General features: G+C 40.1%; 1 protein-coding gene across 1 annotated transcript in view; it reads right to left on the reverse strand.

The window, feature by feature from the left end:
* Positions 1–23,487, reverse strand: part of LOC131240383 (structural maintenance of chromosomes protein 1) — a 73,480-nt gene that overhangs the window by 20,676 nt on the left and 29,317 nt on the right. The window contains exons 7-12 of the mRNA XM_058238569.1: positions 13,202–13,328; positions 9,271–9,378; positions 9,064–9,171; positions 8,825–8,964; positions 3,614–3,703; positions 3,306–3,514 (exon numbers count right to left, since the gene is read on the reverse strand). Of these exons, the coding sequence (XP_058094552.1) occupies positions 3,306–3,514; positions 3,614–3,703; positions 8,825–8,964; positions 9,064–9,171; positions 9,271–9,378; positions 13,202–13,328 (782 nt within the window). The remainder of the gene's footprint in view (positions 1–3,305; positions 3,515–3,613; positions 3,704–8,824; positions 8,965–9,063; positions 9,172–9,270; positions 9,379–13,201; positions 13,329–23,487) is intronic.

Below are 23,487 nucleotides of genomic sequence, written 5' to 3' on the forward strand. Positions count from 1 at the left end.
TGGACGTCATCGGATTCAAGGCATTAAAAAGAACAGTACAAAGAGAATCCCATATTTGGCAAAGTACTCGATGGCTATGTGGATAGTCGGGATCCAAAGTGTGAATTCATCTCACAAGATAGATATGGGTTCACGCATATACATTCCCAAAGGACCGATACGAGAGAAAATCCTATCTAAGCTACATGGAGAAGGATTGGGTGGATACTTTGGAAGGGATAAAATATTGGCCATTAAGGAAAAATACTACTAGCCCCATTTGGGACTTCGCCAACGATTCATAGCACGAAATCATTGATGTCAAGTCTCCAAAGATCATGTGTAAAATCTCGGCCATTATACACTGCTTCCCATTGTAGTCGCACCGTGAGTAGATATTACTGTGGACTACATTTTGGGTCTTCCTAAGACTCAAAGGGGAGCAAATTCGATTTTAGTTTGTGGTGGACCCTTTTTCAAAGATGCCCCACCTTATCCCATGAAAAAGGATGATGAACGCTACAAATATCGCCAAAATATTTTTCACAAAAATTGTGCGACTTCACAAGGTACCAAAGACAATAATTTCGGACCATGATTTGAAGTTTGTGAGCCACTTCTAGTGCACTTTATGGAAGTGAGTTGGAACTAAGCTTCGATTCTCCAACGCATATCATCCTCAAACCAAGGTAATTAACAAGAGCCTAGGTAACCTCTTGAGGAGTATCGTAGGCAACTAGAGGTGTACACAAACCGAGCTAGCTCGGTTAGCTCGCTCGACTCAGACTCGAAAAAGCTCAATTCTACTCGATTCGAAGTTGAGTTCGAGCTGAGTCGAGCTGATTTTTTGAGCTCGAAAATGAGTTCAACTCGAGTTCGAGCTGGCCCCAGCTCAACTCGACTCCGATCGAACCTAGCTCGAATCGAACTCGGATTAAACCAGTTTGGTGACTCGGTTACTTTGATATTGATGTTGCTCACGAAGTGTTTGATGAAATGACTCCATGAAGTGTGGCTGGTGGCAAGGAAGGTACGTATATGAAACCAATACCCTTTTTTCTTGATTTTTATGTTGCTTAGAAGGTGTTTGATAAAATACCTGTAAAACCATTGTTGTTGACTTAAATACAGTGAGATTTTGAAGGTGCAGTCTAGGTGTTTGTGAAAATACTGCACAGGCGAACTCGGCTCGATCTTGGCTCGAGCTCGACTCGAACTGGCCCAAGATGCTGACCAAACCGAGCCGAGCTGGCTAGTCGGGCTCAAGGACCGAGCCGAGCCAAGTTCGAGCTGAGGTCAGTTAGTGGCCGATCTGAGTCGAGATGAGGGCAGCTCGACTCGATGTACACCCCTATAGGCAACAACGTATATCGATGGGACTTGGTATTATGCCAAGCCTAGTTTGCATACAACACCTCAGTAAATCGTACTACTGGAAAAATCCCCATTTGAGATCATAAATGGGGGGAGTCCAAATCATACACTTGAATTAGTACCATTACCAGTACAAGATCAAGTAAGCAAAGATGCTAATGTTTTCGCCAAGCACGTCCAAGACTTGCAAACTAAAATAAAGAAGAACATTGAAGACAACAACACCAAGTACCGAGAAGTTGTAAACGAACATCGACATGAGAAGATGTATAAAGAAGGTGACTCGGTTATGGTCTATCTCCATAAAGAAAGGTTTCCAAGGTAAACTTAGAATAAGCTCAAGTCTTAGAAGATCGGTCTATGCCAGGTCAAGAGGAAGATGGATAACAATGCCTATGAAATCAAGTTGTCAAATGACTTTCTATCTCACAGACTTTCAATGTGGCGGATTTATTCGAGTACCATGGTGAAGCATCTGACATGTAAGATAGAGCCATTATTGATATGGATAGACAACTCACAAAGAAAAAGAAGGAAGAAGTTGAACAAGTGTTGCGAATGAAGACTGTTAACACTCGACCAGGCCAGGCAATACTTTAAAATGGAAGAACAGAACCTATTCTAAATACACAAAGATCACGGGAAACAAAATGAAAAAAAAAAAAATTTTGGATCCGAACCTCTACTATTTGTATGAAGCATCCAACTCGTCAGAGTCAATTTCTTTCCAACGCAGGAGGAATGATGCAAGCTCATGGCCCACTCAAGCCCACCTAAGGTCCCAGCAAGACATAGGCCCATAGTCCATCGTCGAGCCCAACAAGGTGTTGATTTTTGGACTGTTTATTTATAGATTTGGGGGCCAAAATTAAGAATTGTAATTTACTATTTTTTGGAGATATGGAGGGTAATTTAAAGATGTGACTGAAGTGATTGAAGATATGAAGGGGAATGTGATTGACGATATGAGGCTGATTTAGAAATGTAATTAAGATTGGTTTCTATGTTTGCTTTTATTTTATTTTTTTGAGAGGTAACGATAACTTTATTAGAAAAAGAAAAAAGCAAAGGGAAACAAAAAGAAAGGATAGCTAATCCGCTATGAGAGCGGATTGACTAGAGCCCAAAAAAGATAAATTACAACTTTGCAACTTAACAACGGAAGAGGTCCGGTCTGCCATGAAAGAAATCACCCTAAGCATATTACTCTCGAACGAATTGGAGATACCATCAAAACATCTAGCATTCCTTTCTTCCCACACTGCCCCCCAAGCTGCCAGAAGAGAGATTCTCCAGACTAAAGATCTTTGCTTTCCACACGTAAATCGATACCACGCTTGAAAAAAACTGCAGGTTGAGCATGGAGAAACCCAGGAGATATTGAACCGAGAAAGGAGGTAATTCCGAATCTGATTGCTTTTATTATTATCAGGCTTTTACCATCTTAGGTAGATTAGATTGGTTTGAAATAAATTATGATTAATTTGAAATCAATCTCTTAGTTGGGGGGATTTTCATTAAAGATTCATTTAGGGTCTATAAAAGGAGAAATGGCATAGGAGTTAGACATTCAAAAAAATTTATAAGTGTGAGTTTTTCTCAAGTATTGTAAGAAGAAGTTTGATATCAATAAAGTTATTTCTCTCTCCCTACTCAAATATTCTTATCGGTATAATTATCGTCTAAATCTTTGCAATTCAGTGTCGATATCGCATTGTTCGATAACCAGGTTGCACTATGTATAGAATTCCTTGGAACCTTCGAGAACCATATCTGTGCATCCTGTTATCAGCTTTCACTCCTTATAAGTATTTTTTAAACATACATTGATGTGCCCCAATGAACCTCCATTACTTCTTTACAAAATAGATTGTGTGCACATGATGGACGTGAGTGTAAAAGAGAAAACAGCAACAAAAAAGCTAGAAAGAAGACGGCCTTCAAATACATACTGATACTTCAATTTTGACATCTGGGTACTCAAGCTAAGCCTCCTCTCAGACATCTCTTGTGCAGCCCTGAGTTGGTTTTCTTCATATTCACGGATGTTTTTCACCCCAACAGATGCACTGAAGTCCTTGTAGATTCGGTCCACAATCTCATTGATCCTCTTCTCGAGCCTCCGGATTTCATCAGCTCTTTTCGCAATGATGCTCTTTAACTGCAAGTACAAAAAAATAATAATAATAATAAATAAAACCATTGAGAACAAGATGACTGACTGATGCTAGATGAAGTGAAACAGAGAGAAAGATGCCACCTTTTGGAGTTCAGGCTTGAGATGATTAATCTCTTCTTTGACATTCAGTTTTTCCTGCTTCAATTTTGAAAGTTTCTCCTGAATATTCTTCTGCAGGGAAATACTTTTTAAGTAAACAACCAGATCTCAGACTGCAGCTCTTCCAGAAGATGATTACCTCAAAATAATTATAATAATTATAGTGATAATGATGATAAGTGGGCACTGTAAGCATAGAAATGAAGCAAGAAAATGAGTAAGAGACAAGGTCGAATAATGAGGACCAATGTGGGCCAGATCAAAGACTTTTGCTTCCAGGAGCAGGAATACACAAATTGGGAATTTGAGGGGAGGAAAAAAAAAAAAAAAAAAGGAGCAAGCACGCACACCGCGGGGGGTGGGGGGGAGGGGGGTTTGCAGTAGAGTCGCAGAACATGGAACAGGTCAAACAATGACTCTTCATGGAGCAGGTCATTTTCATAAGAAAACTCTTTAGCATCTACCTCCTTATACTGCGGAAGGGGGGAAAAAAAAATGACTCACCAGACTCATGTATTGTTCAGGATATGCCACAGATTTCATTGAAGAGAAATGATTATTTCAAATTTTAGGCATACATGGTGAATGCTCGTTATACAGTGAATGGCAGGATGTCCTTGGCTTCCAAAGAATCAGTCATTCATTTCTATGACCAGGGACTGAGAATATAGTTAACACATCCATCATCTAACAAAAGAGTTAACAATTTTAGACTCGGATGTGTTTTTTAGTACAAAGGATACAGCAACTAGACACAAGAATTATCGTGCACTCCAGCATGCATGCATCACCAGTAGGCATAAAAACATTAGAGCAGCTTACTGATACACGTGTGTAGAGAGAGAGAGAGAGAGAGAGAGAGAGAGAGAGAGAGAGAGACTACATGCAACTGAGAAAAAATAAATAACTCATACTCATGGCCGACTTTGCATACTACTTGCAACATTTGTTATCAAGTACCTGAATCTTAGGCATTCTTTGAATTGTTAGTTTGTAATGTGGGCACATGGCCATGGCCTACTAGGATGGATTGGATCGCACTACCCATGACCAGGCCCCATGAGGCACATGTGAGACAAATGAGGTCGAGTGAGGTATTTTTGTAAATTTTGGTGTACGAGAGTATCTTTCTAGTTTCCTTACTGTGTTGGTTTATTATTAGTTGCTAGATAGGGAGTCATAAAATTTCTTAGAGTTAGTTTGGGTTACCGAATTAGTTGTAATTAACAACTAATACCACATTAGTTAGATGATTAGTTGGAGAAGTTAGGAGTTTGTTGTACGAAGTCTACAAATATATTGTAATAACCATTGTAAGGGAGTTACTGGCTTTTTGTAATAGAATTGAGAAGAGAGGGTTGCTTTTGTGTGTTTAAGAGTGTTCAGATGCTAATTTCCATTCTCTTTCCCTTATATCCCTAAATATTCCCTTCTTCCTTCTTCCAATTACAAAGCAAGGCTCCTAAAAAACCCGTCAAAGCTAATGATCCGGTTACATTAGGTGGTATCAAAGCAGGAATTCGGTGGAATTCTGTGTTTTCTATGGGAGGATAGCTGAAGAAACTTCGTAGAAGTGGTGCTAGCAGCACAAGGAGTATGTCCGTGCTATGGATCGTGAGTTGCAGCCGACGTGGGTGAGATGATGAGGTATCTCGTGATTTGCAGGTTTTCTTATGTGTTTGGCTCTTGGAGAAGAGTGAGAGAAGCTTTGTAGAAATTGTGCCGGCGACACAAGGAGGAGGTTCATGTTGTGGAGTGTTAGTTGCAGCACACATGGGCATTGAGAAGTATCACGTCATTTGCAAGGGTTCTTGCATGATTCGGCTCTCAGAGGGGAGCAGAGGCATAACAGAAGTAGGGCAACAGGTCAAGGGACAACTGTCGACAGTTCATGGGCCTGAGCAAGGAATGCTCTATGCACGCATGTAGGAGCAAGCAAGTGGTTTGTAGAGATCGTGGATTTTCTCAACTTCCGCATGGAATTGTCTGATGATGCATCGAAGGTGGGAGCATGGGTGCATTAAGCCACAAGACGAGCTCGCAGTAGAACCTTGTGATTAAGAGACCAAACGTCTACAACAACAATTTGAGGAGTTAATGCAGCGTCATGCGCACGATTCATCATCATTTCGTAAGAATATGAAATGGGAAACGTCTATTCAAATGCCACTTCTCACCACCGCATGTTGCACGGGGCATGTGAGGAGGAAGATTGCATGAAAGGTTGGAAAGATGAAGCCCTTCAGATAGATCTTGGTGACAAGCTCATGATTCTGTTTTTTTATGGAGGGCTCCTTGTCAAAGACTCAGGAAGTGACTCAACACTGTTGAGTGGGCAGTCAATCACCACGGAGTATCAACAGATCAGCTTGTCGAGTTGTGACCACTCAGTTCAAAGGATAGGCGTTGTGGCAATGGAGAGCCATCCACCATACACGAGAGCATCAAGGGAAGTCTGAATTCCCCACGTGGCCAAAAATGCACCGGATGATGTACAAGGGGTTCAGGTAACTTAAGAGCGGAGATTCAGCACGATGAGAGTGCACTCAATCTCCACATCACCAATGAAGGCAAGTGTGCCAATTGGCATAGTGAAAAGTAGTTGGGTCCTCACAACGTCAACGAAGGCAAATGAGTCATTCAACACGATGCAAGTTCAAGTAATCATCACGACATCAACGAAAGTAATTGAGCCATTTGATATAGCATACGTTTGTGCAATATTATGAAGTCAACAAAAACAATTGAGGCATTCGGCATGGTGATAGATCGGTAACTCGAAGGCAACATGAACTCCCTACCTTATGATGCCAAGAAGGTTGGTATCTTGATCAACATCATGTTCATGACATGACATGGGAAGTGTGCATTGGAGAGCCAAAAGTTGACAAAAGCCCAGTCTCCAATGACAATCTCAACCATACACATGATATCATTGATGATCCATTCTACATAACATGCGAACTTCGGCGAGGTCCAATTCCCGAAGATGAAACGGTTGAGTTCCAGAATGTTGATGGAGGCCTAAACTATGGTGTGGGGGTCGAGAGAGCCTCACGACATCCTGGGAGACCCAATCTACGACGCAAGCCTTAGGAAACTTGATCTATGCCACAAAGCTGGTAGAGTCTCATGGTGCCATTGGTAAACTGTTCTACAACTAGAAGCCAATAGGATTATGATGTTATGCAAGGTCCGGTGGGTCCCCATCACCTCTTGAGCGCTTCGATCCTTAGTGAGGGGTTGCTTAAGTCTCAAGCTTATGTTGGTAATGTCATCTATCCAACAACATCAGACGATCTCATGGTGATTGAAGACAACCTTGGGTCCAACTCAATGGCTCAGTGGCAGACAGACTCTGCTTCAGCAATGAGATTATGGAATGAGTGCCTATATGGTGTGAGTGTGTGCGGGTGCGTGGAAGTTAAAAAAAAAGACTACCTTGGAGTTGAGAACGTTCTAGTAGACTGGTAGAGTAGCTCCTTTTGATGTGGGTGAACAATTGCCTCTACTGACTACTATTGGATGAGTGAAGAATTGTGTGATGGAAAATGCAAGTTTTACCATACAATCTTAAGGGATGTCAAGGTTGAGATTGGGTCCTCTTTTGGTTACGACACAAGAGAGATGCCTTCTTGACCACGAGAGGGTGTCAGATGAAGATGAAGTCATCTCACCATCAAGGTATTTTGTATCGATAACGGTGACCATAACAGTCACCACTGTTACCGATACAGGTATTGGTCGTAATGGCCAATATGGAGGCAAAACGACCATTACAACCCCTATAACAGTTCTTTTTTCTTCTTGTTTTGCCCGTAAAATTCTAGAAAATCTAGAAGAATGTAAATATTCCAAATCTATATTCATTTTTTTGTTTTGAACATGTTTATGGTAGCATAACGGTCCACTCTTTGGTGAGAGCGTTATATTGAGTTGTCTACTAAATTTATCAACATGATTGTCTCTAATGTTTACATATCACAATCAATCATTAGAATTAGAAATCGGGAAAAAAAAAATGCATGTATACCACTTTTTCAATATTTTGAAAAAAATGGAACTCGAAGCTTTTATTCGCCCAAATCGCTTCAATCTACTATTTCAATCCCAAAAACTATAGTTCGAGTGGTCGAAATCTGCTATAGAATGATGTAGGAAAGTTTTTAGAATGAGAAATACGAAGAAAAAAAAATGAGGAAAAAATGTATTTCCATAGAAAGAAAAAAAAAAATTGTTTTTCGACCATTATGGGGGTAACAGTCGTTATGCATATGGTCCCAAAAAACTAACTGCCCCGTTTCACACTCATATCGCAGAACAGTCACAGGCTCACAACCGTTACTTATACGTATTGGCCTTTACACCCGTATCGTAATGGGTATGGAACACACTCACCATTCACAACCTATTGAGCAATAGACATCCTAAGATCCAACAAAGAATTGTTGTTGTTTTTATCCTAAGGGACAGTGGAGGCCTTTAACGGGCCCCATAGTCCACGTCCAATCACCTCGACACACCGATTGACATTACTCTTCAATTCATGTTTGGTCACAAAAGCAAACAACATCAAACTCACAACCCACAACAAGGTTGTGTGACAATACATTTTATCTACGCTTGAGAGCATCCAATCCAAGAGGACATTGACAAGCATCAAATGACCACATTACATTTAAGTTTTCAGATGTTAACTCGAGGACAAGCTCTCTAAAAGGGGGAGTGATGTGGACACATGGCCATGGCCTACTCAGATGGCTTGGATCTCACTACCAATGACCGGGACCCATGAGACACATGACAAGAATGAGAACGAGTATGACATTTTTGTAAAATGTAGAGTTTGGGGTTATCTTTGTAATTTCTTTCTTGTGGTGGTTAGTTGTTAGTTGCTAGGTTATATAAGTTTATTAGAGTTAGTTTTGGGTTGTTGGGATTAATTTAACTAATTACCATGATTAATAAGTATTAAGCATAGTTAGGTGATTAGTTGTGGAAATTATAGTTAGTTAGGGGTTTGTAGGAGGTGTGTAAATACATTGTAAGGGAATTTCTAACTTTTGTAATACAATTGAGAGGGAATTGGAAAGATAGGGTTGCTTTTGTGTCTTTGACTGTTTCGATGCCATTTTACATTCCATTTCCCTTAGATCCCGAAATCCACCTTTCTTCCTTCCCCCTGTTAATTACCTTCTCAATCTCTGCATACTGGATCTTCTTCTCAAGCCCAGTAACTTTTCCAGATGCTTCAGAGACTCTTATCTGCATCTCTCGCATTGATCCAAGCTCTTCCATCTCTAATTCATACTGATCTTTTTTTCTTTTTTTGGCTACAAAGAGCGAAAATAATCAAGACATGCATGATTAGGATAAAATATTTATAAATAATAATAAAAAACAGCCAGAGAAGAATAAGAGATGGCCCAAACCTTCAATTGCTTTGTCATCCCACTTCTGTGATCTAGCTTCCATTCCACCACTGATCCCGCCGGTCATTGTACCCGATTTTGTGAGGAGGATCCCATCAACAGTTACCACTAAACACAGAGAAAAGTTCTATCAATCAAGCTTTCATGAATTGAAAAGAAACACAATAACTAGAACGTAAAACCTTAAGCGGACAGATAAACAGTTACCCTTGTACCTCTCCCCGCTCCAGCTAAGCTTCTTTGCTTCTTCAAGGCCGTCACAAACTAGGGTATTTCCAACAGCATATAAGATTGCCTTCTCCAAGGCTTGATCAAATGTGATATTGTTAAGTTAACAATGCATGTAGAATATTTTCTGTGTTTTCATAGCAACAACATAACAACAACTGTAATTACAGTAACAGGTGAAACACCTCTAACATCAATTGTAGCAATTTCCATTTATAGCTGCACAGTGGACACCAAAACAGAGAGTCACTTTCAGAAAAGGTAATACACATTTAGCATGCATACTAGATAGAAGATATGGCTAGCATCACTGCTCATCCGGTCTATAATGGTGAAAGTGCATGTACCACATAATTGCAGTTGTCCAACATGAAAAAAGACATGGTTCGCATAAAGAAGATGAAGAAGAAGATGATGATGACGAAGATGAAGAACAAGATACTTTGTTTCCTTGATCAACTAATATAGCAGGAAGCGACACTTACAACACATATGGAAGTCATAGGATTAGAATTATTACATTTGTTTTAATAACCACAACAGGGTTTGGTTTCAACGAAGGTATGATTTGAGTTTTAACAATGTCAAATGTCTGGTCCATGACTACCTACCTAACTCATTGGACGGACAAAGAGAGTGGGTTTCAAATGCCCAGGTAATACAACTTCAGCTACCAACGAGTAATTAATGGTACCTGATAAAATAAAAAATGACCAATAGAGCCATGGTGGACACTTGCATTTGGGGAAGCCCTCTTTCTAGTTGTTGAATGTTTCTTCTTCTTTTTTCTTTTTTTCTCCATAGGAAAGAAGGTAAGGCATCCAAATTCATCTTTTTCAGTTAGCTTCTTAAAACACACTGCAACAAGGTTTTCTTAGGAGAAACCCTCCTGTTGGTAGATAGAAACCAGCTTCCTTGATGGCCATCATGGAAGAAGAACAAGAACAAGAAAAGACGAGAAAACCAATTGAGAGCATGGAGAAGCTCGTCTTTGAATGGCATTCTTGTAAATTCGAGAATTGGGAATAATAAAAAAAGAGCGAAATACCAAATAAGCTAAAATAGAAAGTACATTTCTGCAACAGCAAACGGCAAGTGCTTGCAGCCATTTGTTGTGAACTTGTTAAACATGTTGAATTGGATGTAAGTTAATAAATCCCTCTAGTTATTGCTAGAATGGGATTAACAAGAGGCCATTCACAAATACATCAACATTGTAAATCAAGAAACTGTTTGTCAGTTACAGATTACAGAATTGATGAATCCTTTTTTTTAATCCAGAGTTTTTAAGTGAAAAAGAAGAAAAAACAAAGTGAGGGAGAAAATAGATTACAGCAATATGCCCCTCACTGCTAACCAATAAAACAAAGAGGACTTTCCCTGGCCATACCATGACCCCATACACTCATCTCTTATCACGATGAGTAAACTAATCTTTTCCAGCTACCATTTTTGCCTCTGCCTATCAGCAGCATCACTATCCTTCCTGGGCACTTCAGGAGAATACAGGATGATGGCAGTGAACATTGTCCTGTGTTCATGGTAATGGCTGCCATCATCAAATCATAACTCACCGTTGATCATCTTTCTGCCCATTTTCATGTGTGGATTGAGGTTTGGAACCAATTTCAAGCATTATTTGGAATTGAGTTGAGGTTGCAAGAAGCCCTAGCGGATCTCTTTGAGGGGTGGACTGGAGGACCATTTTCTAGGAAGGAGATCTTTTGTGAAAGATTTTCCTGCCAGCTATCTGAGGGTGGCAATAGGCTGACGGCCTGACCCTGTGGGGCCATGCCTGGGGCCTATAGAATCTGACCAAGGGCCAGGCCCATGCTTGAAATCTATGCTTGGTGTCCAGATCAGGCTGGACCAGTGATGAATGGCTCAATCCAATCAAGTTGGCGACCTCATGTGGAAAGAATGTATGGCTTAAAGATGCTTGTTAATGGTACCCATTCAACTTACATGTGTAGTTGAAAGGACTGTTGAATCCAGGTTCAAGTTTCAATGATCCAAACCATTTATATGAGGGCCTCGTTGTGGTTAGTGGAAACCCAAAATAAATAAATAAATAAATCTTAGATTGGATATTTCAAACTTTTTGAGGGTCCAGGGCCTTTTCAACCTGATTAGGACCAAGGCCACAGCTGAGGGACTAGGGCCTGCCTATGGCCAGCCCGAGCCCATTGCGACCCCTACGGCTATCACGAGGACCATATGAAAAGAAAGGAATTAGCTGGTATTCAAGAATAAAGTGGTGCCTATAGAGAGCATCAAACACATGGTGGTGAAGTGCACTCATTGAGTGGGCGGTGGTGAAGCGGAAGTTTCTGGACATCGAAGACTTCTTCAGCAATTAGAGACATGTAATGGCAGAGGAAAGGGAGGTTGTTGGTCATCAATGAGATTCAAAGTTTAGCAGTGTTTGTGGCGAAGACATAAGAATCAATTATCTTTATTTGTATTTGTGTGTGTGTGTGTTTTGGCTCTCTTTCTATCAGCTGTTTACTTGGCAGATCCATTTTGGGTGACGAAAGAGTCACTTGACTCATTTGGGATCTGATGTCCTTGCTGTTCTCTCATTTACTTTAATAAAACTGGTTACCGTTTCAAATAACAATAATAATTCTATTCCAATTATCCTCCCCCTCTAAATCAAGCTTTCCCTTTGCCATAACATTCGGTTCCAATTATTACCAACGATATGGTCAGATCCTCGATGAGAAAATATATAAAAGCTGCCCCCCACCCAAATCAACTAAAATGATTTTTTTATTTTTTATTTTTTGGGTAGCCTAGTCCTAGCACAGATATTAATGTACTGTACCATCACGATAAGCAAAGACCTGATTTATTGAAGAAGAAGAAGGATGAATAATGTTGAGAAATCAACTTCTGCAGCTTCTCCCAATTGGGGTGACTGACAAGAGTATAGAATAAACATGCATATCACCAACATGTGTAAGAGAAAGTTTGCATGTATGCATATCGAGAGAGAGAGAGAGAGAGAGAGAGAGAGAGAGAGAGAGAGAGAGAGACTGGCGGTCTCCTACGAGCAGTGCCGCAGGAGACAATCCATGAGAGCAAAAGGGTCCGAGGGCTCAAGTAGGCCCCACCATAAATTTTTTTTCCTGAAATCCACTCCAATCATCAGGTGTGCAACCCAATTTTAGGTTTAGGACTCAAAAATCAGGCAATTTTTTTATTCAAGTCGGCCACAAGAAGGAAAACAGTTGGGTGGGGAATGCCCACCATTGATTTTTTACAGTGCCCACCATGGTGTGGATGTGAATTCCACTCCAACCATTAGATGTGTCATCCCATGTTAGGCCTAGGGCAAAAAAATCGGGCTGACCTGTGATTCATGTGCACGGTGCACCACACCAAAGGAAAAGGTTGAGAAAGAGATGTCCAACCTAGATTTTTACAGGGCTCACTGTGATGATTATGTGAAATCTACTCCAACCATTAGATACCACACCAAAAGTTAGGCCTGGCCCAAAAATCAGGCCCATCGGTGATTTGGGTGGGCCACACCAAGGAAAACAGTTTGGAGGAAGGGCGTCACCCTACACTTTCAATTGTCGGGCCCACCTGAATCACAGATGGGTCTGAATTTTTTGCCCTGGCCCCAACATTGGGTGAAGCACCTGATGGTCAGAGTGGATTTAACATACACATCACAGTGGAGTCCACCTGAGCCGCTCCCTTTGCTTGCATGGATGGTCTCCTGTGGCACTTACCCACAGGAGACTGGGGCTATATATAAACATACATACATTCATACTATATATATATATATATATATATATATTCTTTAAAATGCATATGTGACTGTGCCTGCATGTGTTTACATATGCGAAATGAGGCATCCTCAGAACCAAAATCCCGGTTCATTTAGGTAAAGGATATTGAATTACATCAAAAATCAGCTTCGCAGTTCCACCCAGCGTGCGCAACTTCTCAATTATTGGCTTTACACGGATTGACTGTAAAGGTATGAATGTTTGAGGAGGGAGCCGGTGTTCCTTCAAATACTAAAAACAAGAAAGAGAAATAATCAAATCCACATTTACAGTAAGTATGCTGTCTCCAAAAATACGATGGTTGAAAATGAATTTAAGACCCAAACATGACCACAAATGGAACGCTAAAACATGTGCATTCCATAATTCCAGTATAAAACACAACAAATATGCGCAAGGAAGCATAAAGATTTTAGAATAATCAGAAATATCATGCTAACCTACAACAGAATGAAAGTAGACCTTTTCATGCCTAGCTACCATAAAACCAAAGTAATGGCAATCTCACATTAAGAAAAGCGGGAGTATTCCACTCATTGTAGCAGCAAGACTGTTTATTTGCAATTGCCAGTGAGGCACATCATTATTTTGAAGCCTTGTGGACTACCTAAATGTTCATTGTGATCCTTTACTGGTCACATGGGCCAAAGATATTTAGTGTTTAGTTAATGATGAATGCAGGAGAGAGGACCACAAAGGCACGACTAGATTCTTGATACATGACCGTTGGAGAATGCCAATCTACTTCAGAATCAGGGATCAGATGCCATGGTGACAAAACTAAAGGATGAGGAGATAGGTAATCTAGTAAATTTGTTGTGTAGATAGGTGAGGGAAGATAGAAGAATTTAGAAGTATGGCCCATGATGTTTGGTCTATCTAACTCATGCTTCTGTGCTTTTTCACTACATTGGGTAAAACCCTTGCCTTGTAAAGGAGTGGCAATTGTCAAACCCTCCTAGAGTAAGTGCCTCGTAGTGGAAAACAACTGCAAATAAAAATCAGGCTTATGATCAATATCTAGGGAAAGAAGATATGGCTCGTGAACTTGTGCTTGTTGTGTAGGAAGGTGAAGAAAAAATAATAACCTTTTCATCCATTGTTCAACTGAGCAACGAGTTTGGGGTTATTTTATTGGTCATTTTGTAATTTGCTGGGCATTCCCAAATAGGGTGGTCAACTTAATGGATGGTTGAGCCGTGGTCCCTTCAGTAAGAATGACGGACGCATCTTGTAGAGAATCCCTCATTATTTGTAGGGGTATTTGGAAGGAGAGATGATGCAATACTTGTTTTCTCTTTATGTCAAAGCTTGTGAACAGAACCAAGAAATTATTTTTCCCAATTATGCTGCCACAGTCGAAAAGGCATTCCAGCAACAGGAACTGCAATTATGGAGACCACCAATAGGGTAACCAGAAACAGAATTTCCAGCAACAGGAATTGCAATTGCTGAAATTTGCAAATGGAAACCAAATCAGGCTGACTGAAGCAGAGGGCGGGTTTAATGTAGAGAACAGATTTTAGAACAAGAATTGATCAAGAAAATTAAATATAAGTCCAACAGATTGCAATAGGAACTGTTTCAGGGCCTGCCCACTGATTTTAGAACCAGTTTTTTGCAGCAGAAAACAGATCTAGCCTAAAGCACTTCATGCAGGTAACAGAACGGAAGCAGGCAAAGGGGAAAACAGGTATATGATTGGTGCAGAAATATATTTGAAGTAGAAAATTTATGATCTAGAAACAAAAACAAGGTCCTGAAAGAGCAATCACAATTGCAGAGTCCACCAACAGGATAACCAGAAACAGAATTTCCCGCAGTAGGAATCACAATTGCATAATTCAGCAGAAGTATTCTTTTTAATAGAGTATTCAGCACCAGAAATTTGCAACTGGAAACAAAACCAGGCTGACTGATGCAGATGATGGCTTTAATCCAGAAAACATTTTAGAATGGGAATTGATGCAGAAAATTAAAAAGGTCCAACAGACAGCAACAAGAATTATTTCAGGATCAACCCACTGATTCAAGAACCAGTCCAGAAGAAAACAGATATAGGCTTAAGTAGGGCATGCAGGTAACAGAATTGAAGCAGAAAAAGGGCAAAATAGGTGTATGATCAGTGCAGAAATAAATTTCAAGTACAAAACTTCATAACGTAGAAATGCTCTGATACCAATATTGATGCAATATATAGTGGAAAATGAGCCCCAACTGAAAAGGATTTGAATCTGACGTTTACATGCCAGCTTTGAATTCTATTCCCAAAAAAAAAAAAAGTCCACATAATAACATAAATTAAACAATAGATAAATAAAAGCCTGTCAGATGAACATCAAACAGTGTTCTAGGGCATCACGTCGCTAAAAAGGATAGAAAGGAGCCTTGTTAATCAAAATAACCATGTCAAAAACCATATACACAGCCTCGTACATGTAGGCCTAGCACACGCCACTTTCCTAATTTAGCTTGAACTTCAACTCTTTGCTTGCCAAGCAAGTTCTATACTAAAAATAGGAAGATGGCTGCCATTCACAAACATGGTATCCCATAACGGTAACGGTGGCCATAACTGCCACCACCGTTACCGTTATGATACAGACCGTAATGGCCGTTACGGACCCTCTTTTTTCTTTTTCTTTTTTTGAGAAAACTGTTACAAGACCATTGCAGGACCGTTACGGCCTGTTTTTTCTATAATTTCCATTTCAGCCCTGCATGTAACGGTTATGACCTTTACCATTACGTAACTGATTTGGGATACCTTTTTTCAATCTAAAAGCTGAATGAAGGAAGAAAGAAAATAAAAAAGAGAAAGAAGGGGAGAGAAGGAGAACAGATGAATAAAGGGAGGAAGGGTTCGCTTGTTGCAAACCTTCAAACCCTAATATCTTATTAATGCAAGCATGTGCCATGTGGAATGCGTGTCCCACATTGGGCTCCGTAGGCCCCCAAATGTGGGTTGGGCTCCTTATTACAATTGATGGCTTTCTAACACTCCACCTCAAGCTGGAGTGTAGATGTTACATATCAAGTTGCCTTGTGCCTAAGGTAGTAGACCTTCGGTGAAAATATCAGCCAACTGGTCTTTTGATGTTAATTTGTCAAATAACCACTTGCTCTAAAAGCTCAAGCTGTTAGAGGATGGTGTATCAATGTATATCAAGGGACTTTCAACAATCCCCCAAACGTACAGGGTGGAACTCCACACAGGAACATTCTGGGCAAGGGTGGAGGGACACTCACACCATAAACAGGCCGAGCTTGATTTCCTGGTCACTGGGCCAGACCTGATTTTATTAGCCTCCCGTGGGAGAAAATATCGCAGAGGCATATTTGCTACTCCCGATATTCAAACACTTGACCTTCTGCTTTGATACCATCTTCAATCTAACGGTTGAATGGAGAAAGAAAGAAAATAGAAAGAGAAAGAAGAAGGAGAACGGATGAAAGAAGGAAAGGGTTCGCTTGTTGCAAACCTTCAAACCCTAATATCTTATGAATATAAGCATGTGCTGTGTGGAATGTGTCCCACATTAGGTTTTGTGGGTCCCCAAATGTGGGCTAGGCTCCTTATTACAATTAATGGCTTTCTAACAACCCTGTTCACAAAAGGAAAAAATATATATGTTAACCCATGCTTGTTTACGGATGAACAAAGAACACATCAACAATACATGGACAAACAGTACATATGTGATAAAAGTGCATGTGTGAACAGCACACACATGAGAAGAATTTTATTTTTCCAAAATTTGAACAATCTACTTGTGGGGCCACCACCCTAATCCAATCACATGTGGGACCCAACAATCTAATCCAATTGTCTATAAGGCCTAACTTGTTACATATCAAGTTGCCTTGTGCCTGAGGTAGTAGACCTTTGGTGAAAATATCAGCCAATTGGTCTTTTGATGTTAATTTGTCAAATAACCACTTGCTCTAAAAGCTCAAGCCGTTAGAGGATGGTGTATCAATGTATATCGAGGGACTTTTAACAATCCCCCGGACGCGCAGGGTGGAACTCCACACGAGAACATACTCGACAGGGGTAGAGGGACACTCACACCATAAACAGACCGAGCTTGATTTCCTGGTCACTGGGCCGGACCTGATTTTATTAGCCTGCCGTGGGAGAAAATATTGCGGAGGCATATTTGCTGCTCCCGAGATTCAAACACTTGACCTTCCGCTCTGATACCATCTTCAATCTAACGGTTGAATGGTGGAAGAAAGAAAATAGAAAGAGAAAGGAGCAGGGTGTCCCGTATCCATTACGATATGCCGCCCCCCCCCCCCAAAAAAATAAATAAATAAATTTGTAGCCGTACAGCCCCGTAACGGCCATTACTGCCCCGTAATTTTTTATTTTTTTTATTGTTTTTTAAGGTCTGTTTTTTCACTTTTTTTGAAACTTCTTTCTTCTAAACTCTTCCTAAATCATTCTATTGCTATTTTCGACCACGCTTAGCTTGATATTACACATAAAAAACAACTTATATTAAGGATTTTCTTGATTCGAAGCTCTGTGGGCCATTTTTCAGAAATTCCTCAAAAATAGGTATTTATATTTTTTATTCAATGTTTTGTTGTTTTAATGGTAGAAAATGATGTATTAATCATAATAGAAGATATTAATGTCCATTTTACAGATTGTTGTTATCATTTTATTTTTTTTATAATTTTTTTCTATTTACGCACTATTTTCGGCCCTTTTTTTTTTAATTCGAAAAATTATCTTTTATTGAATGTTTTGATGTTTTAATGGTAGAATATGATGTGTTAATCATAATAGAACATGTTAATGTTCATTTTACAGATTGTTATTGTCATTTTATATTTTTTTTATGAATTATGAAAAATAATTGCAAACACCTACACATGTAAGATATTTTCATATTACATTCATTCTAATATATCTATCATTGATAGTAGATAGTTAGAAAATTAAATATATGAGTTTTGCAGTCAAATCCAGGTTGTCTGGTTCATAAATTCACCAAACAATCCGATACAACTTCTCACCAAAGATTGGACCGTTACACCACCATAAACATGTTCCAATTTATAAATGAATGCATATTTGGAATGTTTAGAATATTCCGGATTTAATCCATAGTTTTTCATATTTTTTTGGCAAAAAAAAAATACATCGTTACAGGCCGTTACGCCCCCGTATCCGTATCGGTATCGGAGGGCACCGTTACGCCAACCGATACTGATACGGGATGCCTTGAGAAGGAGAGAGAAGGAGAACGGATGAAAGAAGGAAAGGGTTCACTTGTTTCAAACGTTCAAACCCTAATCTCTTATGAATACAAGCATGTGCTGTGTGGAATGTGTCCCACATTAGGTTTTGTGGGTCCCCAAATGTGGGCTAGGCTCCTTATTACAATTGATGGCTTTCTAACAACCCTGTTCACAAAAGAAAAATATATATATATATATATTAACCAATGCTTGTTTACGGATGAACAAAGAACACGTGAACGATACACGGACAAACAGTACCTATGTGATAAAAGTGGGTGCGTGAACAGCACACACATGAGAACAATATTTTTTCCAAAATTTGAACAATCTACCTGTGGGGCCACCACACTAATCCAATCACATGTGGGGCCCAACAATCTAATCCAATTGTCTATAAGGCCGGCCTATCTAATCTTAGGTGGCATATTGTTGTGATAAGGGGCACATATGCATAAGTGATCCAAACCATTCATCAAGTGGGCCATATCATGACCACTCCCTGACACAAATCAGGCCCATCCGCTCCTTAGTAGGGCCACAACGGTACTAAAATCAGGAAATTTTGCCAATTTTTACGGTTGAACAGTAACAAAGGCTCCTCTCAGCTAACACATGTTGAGTTTGTGTAACACCCCATACTTTTCAGTACTCGAGTGTTACCATGAAGACCTAAATTAGTATAAACATGAATTTAACTTAATTAAATGTTCACCTACAATCTAGCCTAATCCTGATCGTTGTAAGTAATCTCCATCTATAAATCAAGCCATCCATCCATTGATTTTCAAGATGCAACGTCAAATCATCAAATCCATCATTCATCAGGTGTACAAAGTTCCGTTGTACAGTCCATCCATTGAAAACACAGATCGGATTATTTGGTTTCATATTTAACTCCCGAATTACACCTAAACATTCTTTAGGATCCCTAGGGTTATTGACAGCTAAATACGAGTCAATCTAACTGTTAGATTATTTGAATAGTCAGGAAGCCAAGATTTGGTAACTAGACATTCATGTGGTGTGGCCCAACTTAATAGTTAAAATATTTTAAGAATTACACACACGACTCATAAATGTTGATCTACCGCAAGAGCGGCTCTGTTTAGAAGTAGGCCCTACAATTCTAAATTAAGATGATAATAATAATAATACTTTATAATAAAGCAATAATAAAATTAATATTAATACTATTATTTGGTTAGTAACATATTATGAAGGTCTTGAATATACAAATGACTCATTAGGACCTTTTAATCATGGATGGTCGAATTGGAATTAATCTGACCTTCGGATCGTCGTAATCGACACTTGAAGATCGTAGTTCAGTTGGTATGGCCCACCTAAGCCTTGGAACTGCCTCATCTTTGGCCAGATGTCCCAATAAGGCAAGCAGAACTCGATAAACGGCGTGGATTCGATCACGTCATCACTGTGTACCCCACTTTAGGGTGCGCGTGCACAACCCATGCACAACCGCGGTGCACCAGACCTCAACGCCTGGTCAAACTAGGTTTGACCCGAAGTTTTTTTTAAAAGAGAGGAATCTCTCTTTCCTGCATTTTCCCTCCACCGACGGACATCATCCGTTCATTTGAATTGTGGCCCACCATCTGTGGCCACACGAATGATCTAAACCGTTCATCTGGTTCGGAGGGTCGGTCCGACCAAAACCTAGTTAGTCTCACACGTTGTGTCACACGTGTGTGCACAAGCAGAGGCAAGTGTACGGCTATTACCCTTAAACAAAGATGTGTTTTTCTCATTAGCTGGTGATCCAACTTGGGATTCTCATCATCTCAGCCATTGGAATGGGTCCATCATACCCTTCCATTCTTGACGCGTTTTGGGTTTCTAACAAAGAAAAGAGGCGTAGCTGGAGGCGCTCTCGGTTAGGAATGCTTGCCGTAAAAGGAATATGAGTTGTTCGATGGATCCATGCAATCTGGTGCGTCGAAAATGGAATCAAAGGAAACCACCTAGAAGCTTCCTACAACAGAAACGAATTCAGCTTGTGCGATAAGCCGGTTTCTCACGAAAACCGTGTATTGAACAGCAACTCGAAACCCACCGGATTTTCGTGACTATCCAACCAAGATGTGTCCCACAAGCATTGTGGGTCCCATCTAAGTTGTTCAGTGCAAAGAAACCTAAAGGATAGCCCTTCGTTTTGAATCCTCCATTGCAACTCGGGTCATCTCCTCCGTTCGCTCGAAAAACCCATCACCTGGCGATGGGGTCCATTCTCTGATCTGCGACGACCATCAGGAGGTCCATAGCACCGAAAATCCATCTGTATGGCTAGATTCAAGTCATGCAAATAGATTGGTGTATGGTCAGCCACAAAATCTAAATATCTAATGTGCTAAAATCAGAATTTTTGCATCTAAACTAGAGCTTAACAATCGATTCTTCTAGGCTGTCCTAAGGCCTATAAAAGGCTATTCTTTTAAGGCATCCCATTGCCAAATATAGAAAATAGAAAGAGAAAAGAGGGGTCATTTCTGGTGCCGCACTACGTCAAGTTGACTCATCCGAGTCCTGCACCAATCCGCACCATGTAGTTGAGAAGGAAAGAGGGTAGAGGAGAAAGGGAAAGACGGAAGAGAATCAAAAGGAAGAAGAAAAGAAAAGAAAAGAAGAAGATCAGAGAGAAGAGAGTGTTGTTGCCGAGTCTACTGGTGAGTCACAGTTCAGAGTCGAGCTGAGTTGGGGGCAGACGGGTTGTGTCTGTCCGAGTTCAGGTCGAGTATGGGTTGTTTAGACATTTTTGTTGACTGCCCAAAAAAGTAGAAGAAGAGAATGAAGTCGATTTGAATTGACTCGCTGCCGAGTTCACTCAAGCGAGTTGGGTTACATTAACTCACTGAGTTGCTAAGTCTCGGATCTAGTTCGAGTCTAGGTCTGGTGCAGACCGTTTGGGTAGAGAAGAGATGTAGTTAGGAAGAAGGAAGAAGAGAAAAAGAAAGAAAGAAGTAAAGTGTAAGCAAGAAACCCATTGGGTCGCTGAGCTACTGAGTTGACTCGGTCCAGGTCGGGCCGAGCCTTCCAATGGTTGGTTGTCTGGTATATTCAGAGATGTCGTTAGTTGTGGCAGCATGAAAAGAAAGAGAATGCAAGGAGAAGTAGAAGTAGAAATGAGTGAGTCAACTTGACTCACTAAGTCTCGAGCCGAGTTTTCTTCTCTCATTGCCAGTTGGATGAGCATCCCCAGGTCTGTGAGCATGTACATGCATTCATGCATTTAAACAAGAATATCATTGTGAAATTTATTTAACATTTGCATATTTGATGAACTGTCTTTTTACTATGATGGTCATTGTAAAATATTCATTATAGATTGTTCCTGACAACTATGCTTAATTGCCGTGGTGTTTTGATAAATCTTGGGGTTATACCTCACTACGATAGCCATTGACGATTTCAAAACATATTCAGTGGGTGCAGGATATGCGAATGATGTACAGGTTAACTGTAGTGTTGAGCATGGAGAGCTAGATGATCTTGCAGCTCTAGACTATATATTTCCTTCATGTTGAATGTGTGCTTTCGTGTATTTGTAAAGACTTAGGACATTAGTTTGTATAACCCTTCGGACAGCCACTTGAATAATTGAATATATATATTTGGACTTCCCTTTATGCTTCATTTGTTTCTATTCCACTAAACTGCTAACTCTGAAAAAGAAAGGAAAAAGAATATATATATATATATATATATATATATATATATATATATATATATATATATGTATGTATGTATATACACACACACACACACACACATGAAATTTAGGATATCTTTAAAGGTTAATACTTGGTTTTTCAGAAAACGAGTAGTATATTCGGGTTACGAGAAGCGAGGTGTTACAGTTTGTCAGAAATTTCCGTAGACTATCTAAACAGATTTTTAAATTGTGGAGTGATTCTCCTCTTATTTTCACTTCCTACAAGCTTGCATCCAACCCAGGACACAGGTTGATTGCTGAGGCCTGTTAGACTGTTATGGGCATGGTTAGTCGGGCAAATCTTCAGCCTAGGCTTGGGCCCAGCATGGCCAACGCATATCTAGAATATCTAAATTATATTATATGATAACGAACGAAACCCCTAAACTCTAAAAACTGGGGGAAAAAAAAACTAATCCTCTCCCTCTAGTTACATGAATGGGATTGGGCAAATTATTTGGATGCGAGTTTAGGTTCAGGCCTATTAAGTTTATTTGGGCTCAAGATTCAGGCCAGCTAAGGCCCATTGGTTTAACATGGCTCAGGCCCGGGCTCAGACTCGGGCCTATTAAGGTTAATCAGGATTGATCTTGGGTCCTAGATAGTAGCCTCATAATAGTTAGAGCTCAGGCCTGAGATAGTAGCCCCATAACAATTTGAGCTCAGGCCTTAAATAGTAGCCTTCCAACAGCTAGGGCACAGGCCTGAGATGATTGCAAGCAACAACTGTATATACCAGGCTTGGGCTGGGGCTAGGCCTGCCCCTAATTGGACCCATTGGGAATCATAAATTCATTGGCACCCTTATCCAGGATCTAAACAACATTGGAAGGAGTATTTGGAGATAATAAAGGAGAAATCAAAAGTGGCCTTTTTCAAGCTCCATAGGTTAAACATATTTAAGTGATGTTTAGGCTCAAGTGATTCTCTTAATGTCACATCATGGGTATTGGAGAGCGGTCTGGGTACTCGGATATTAGTACACATGACTAACAAGATTTTTGATTTCTCATAACAGTGTATTAGGCTTCACTTGCTAATACGCTGTCCTAGGTTTTTTAACCGAAGACAGGCCAGGTCGTTCACTGGGTGACTGGGTTAAGTAAACCAAGCCTGTCCTGGTTTCAGCGTGACTCGCACTAATTTTCCTAGTTTCGGCAGATTTGACCGGCTTTTCCAAGTTGACTTGGGACTTGGCCTGGTTTTCCTGGGGCGAGGAGAAGAATTTATTATATAATATTTTCTATAGTTTATAATAAAAATATCTATTTCTTGCCCTACATGGTCAACTGAATTCCCTAAGAGCAACCTAGTCAGAGACCAAGTCTCTAGTTGAGTCTTGGTTTATGAACTATCGTATGGACTAACATTATCGATTAGGCAGGCTTTGCCTTTCTCTTATGAAAA

Source organism: Magnolia sinica, chromosome 3, assembly GCF_029962835.1.
Source record: "Magnolia sinica isolate HGM2019 chromosome 3, MsV1, whole genome shotgun sequence".
In the NCBI taxonomy this organism is placed as follows: Eukaryota; Viridiplantae; Streptophyta; class Magnoliopsida; order Magnoliales; family Magnoliaceae; genus Magnolia; species Magnolia sinica.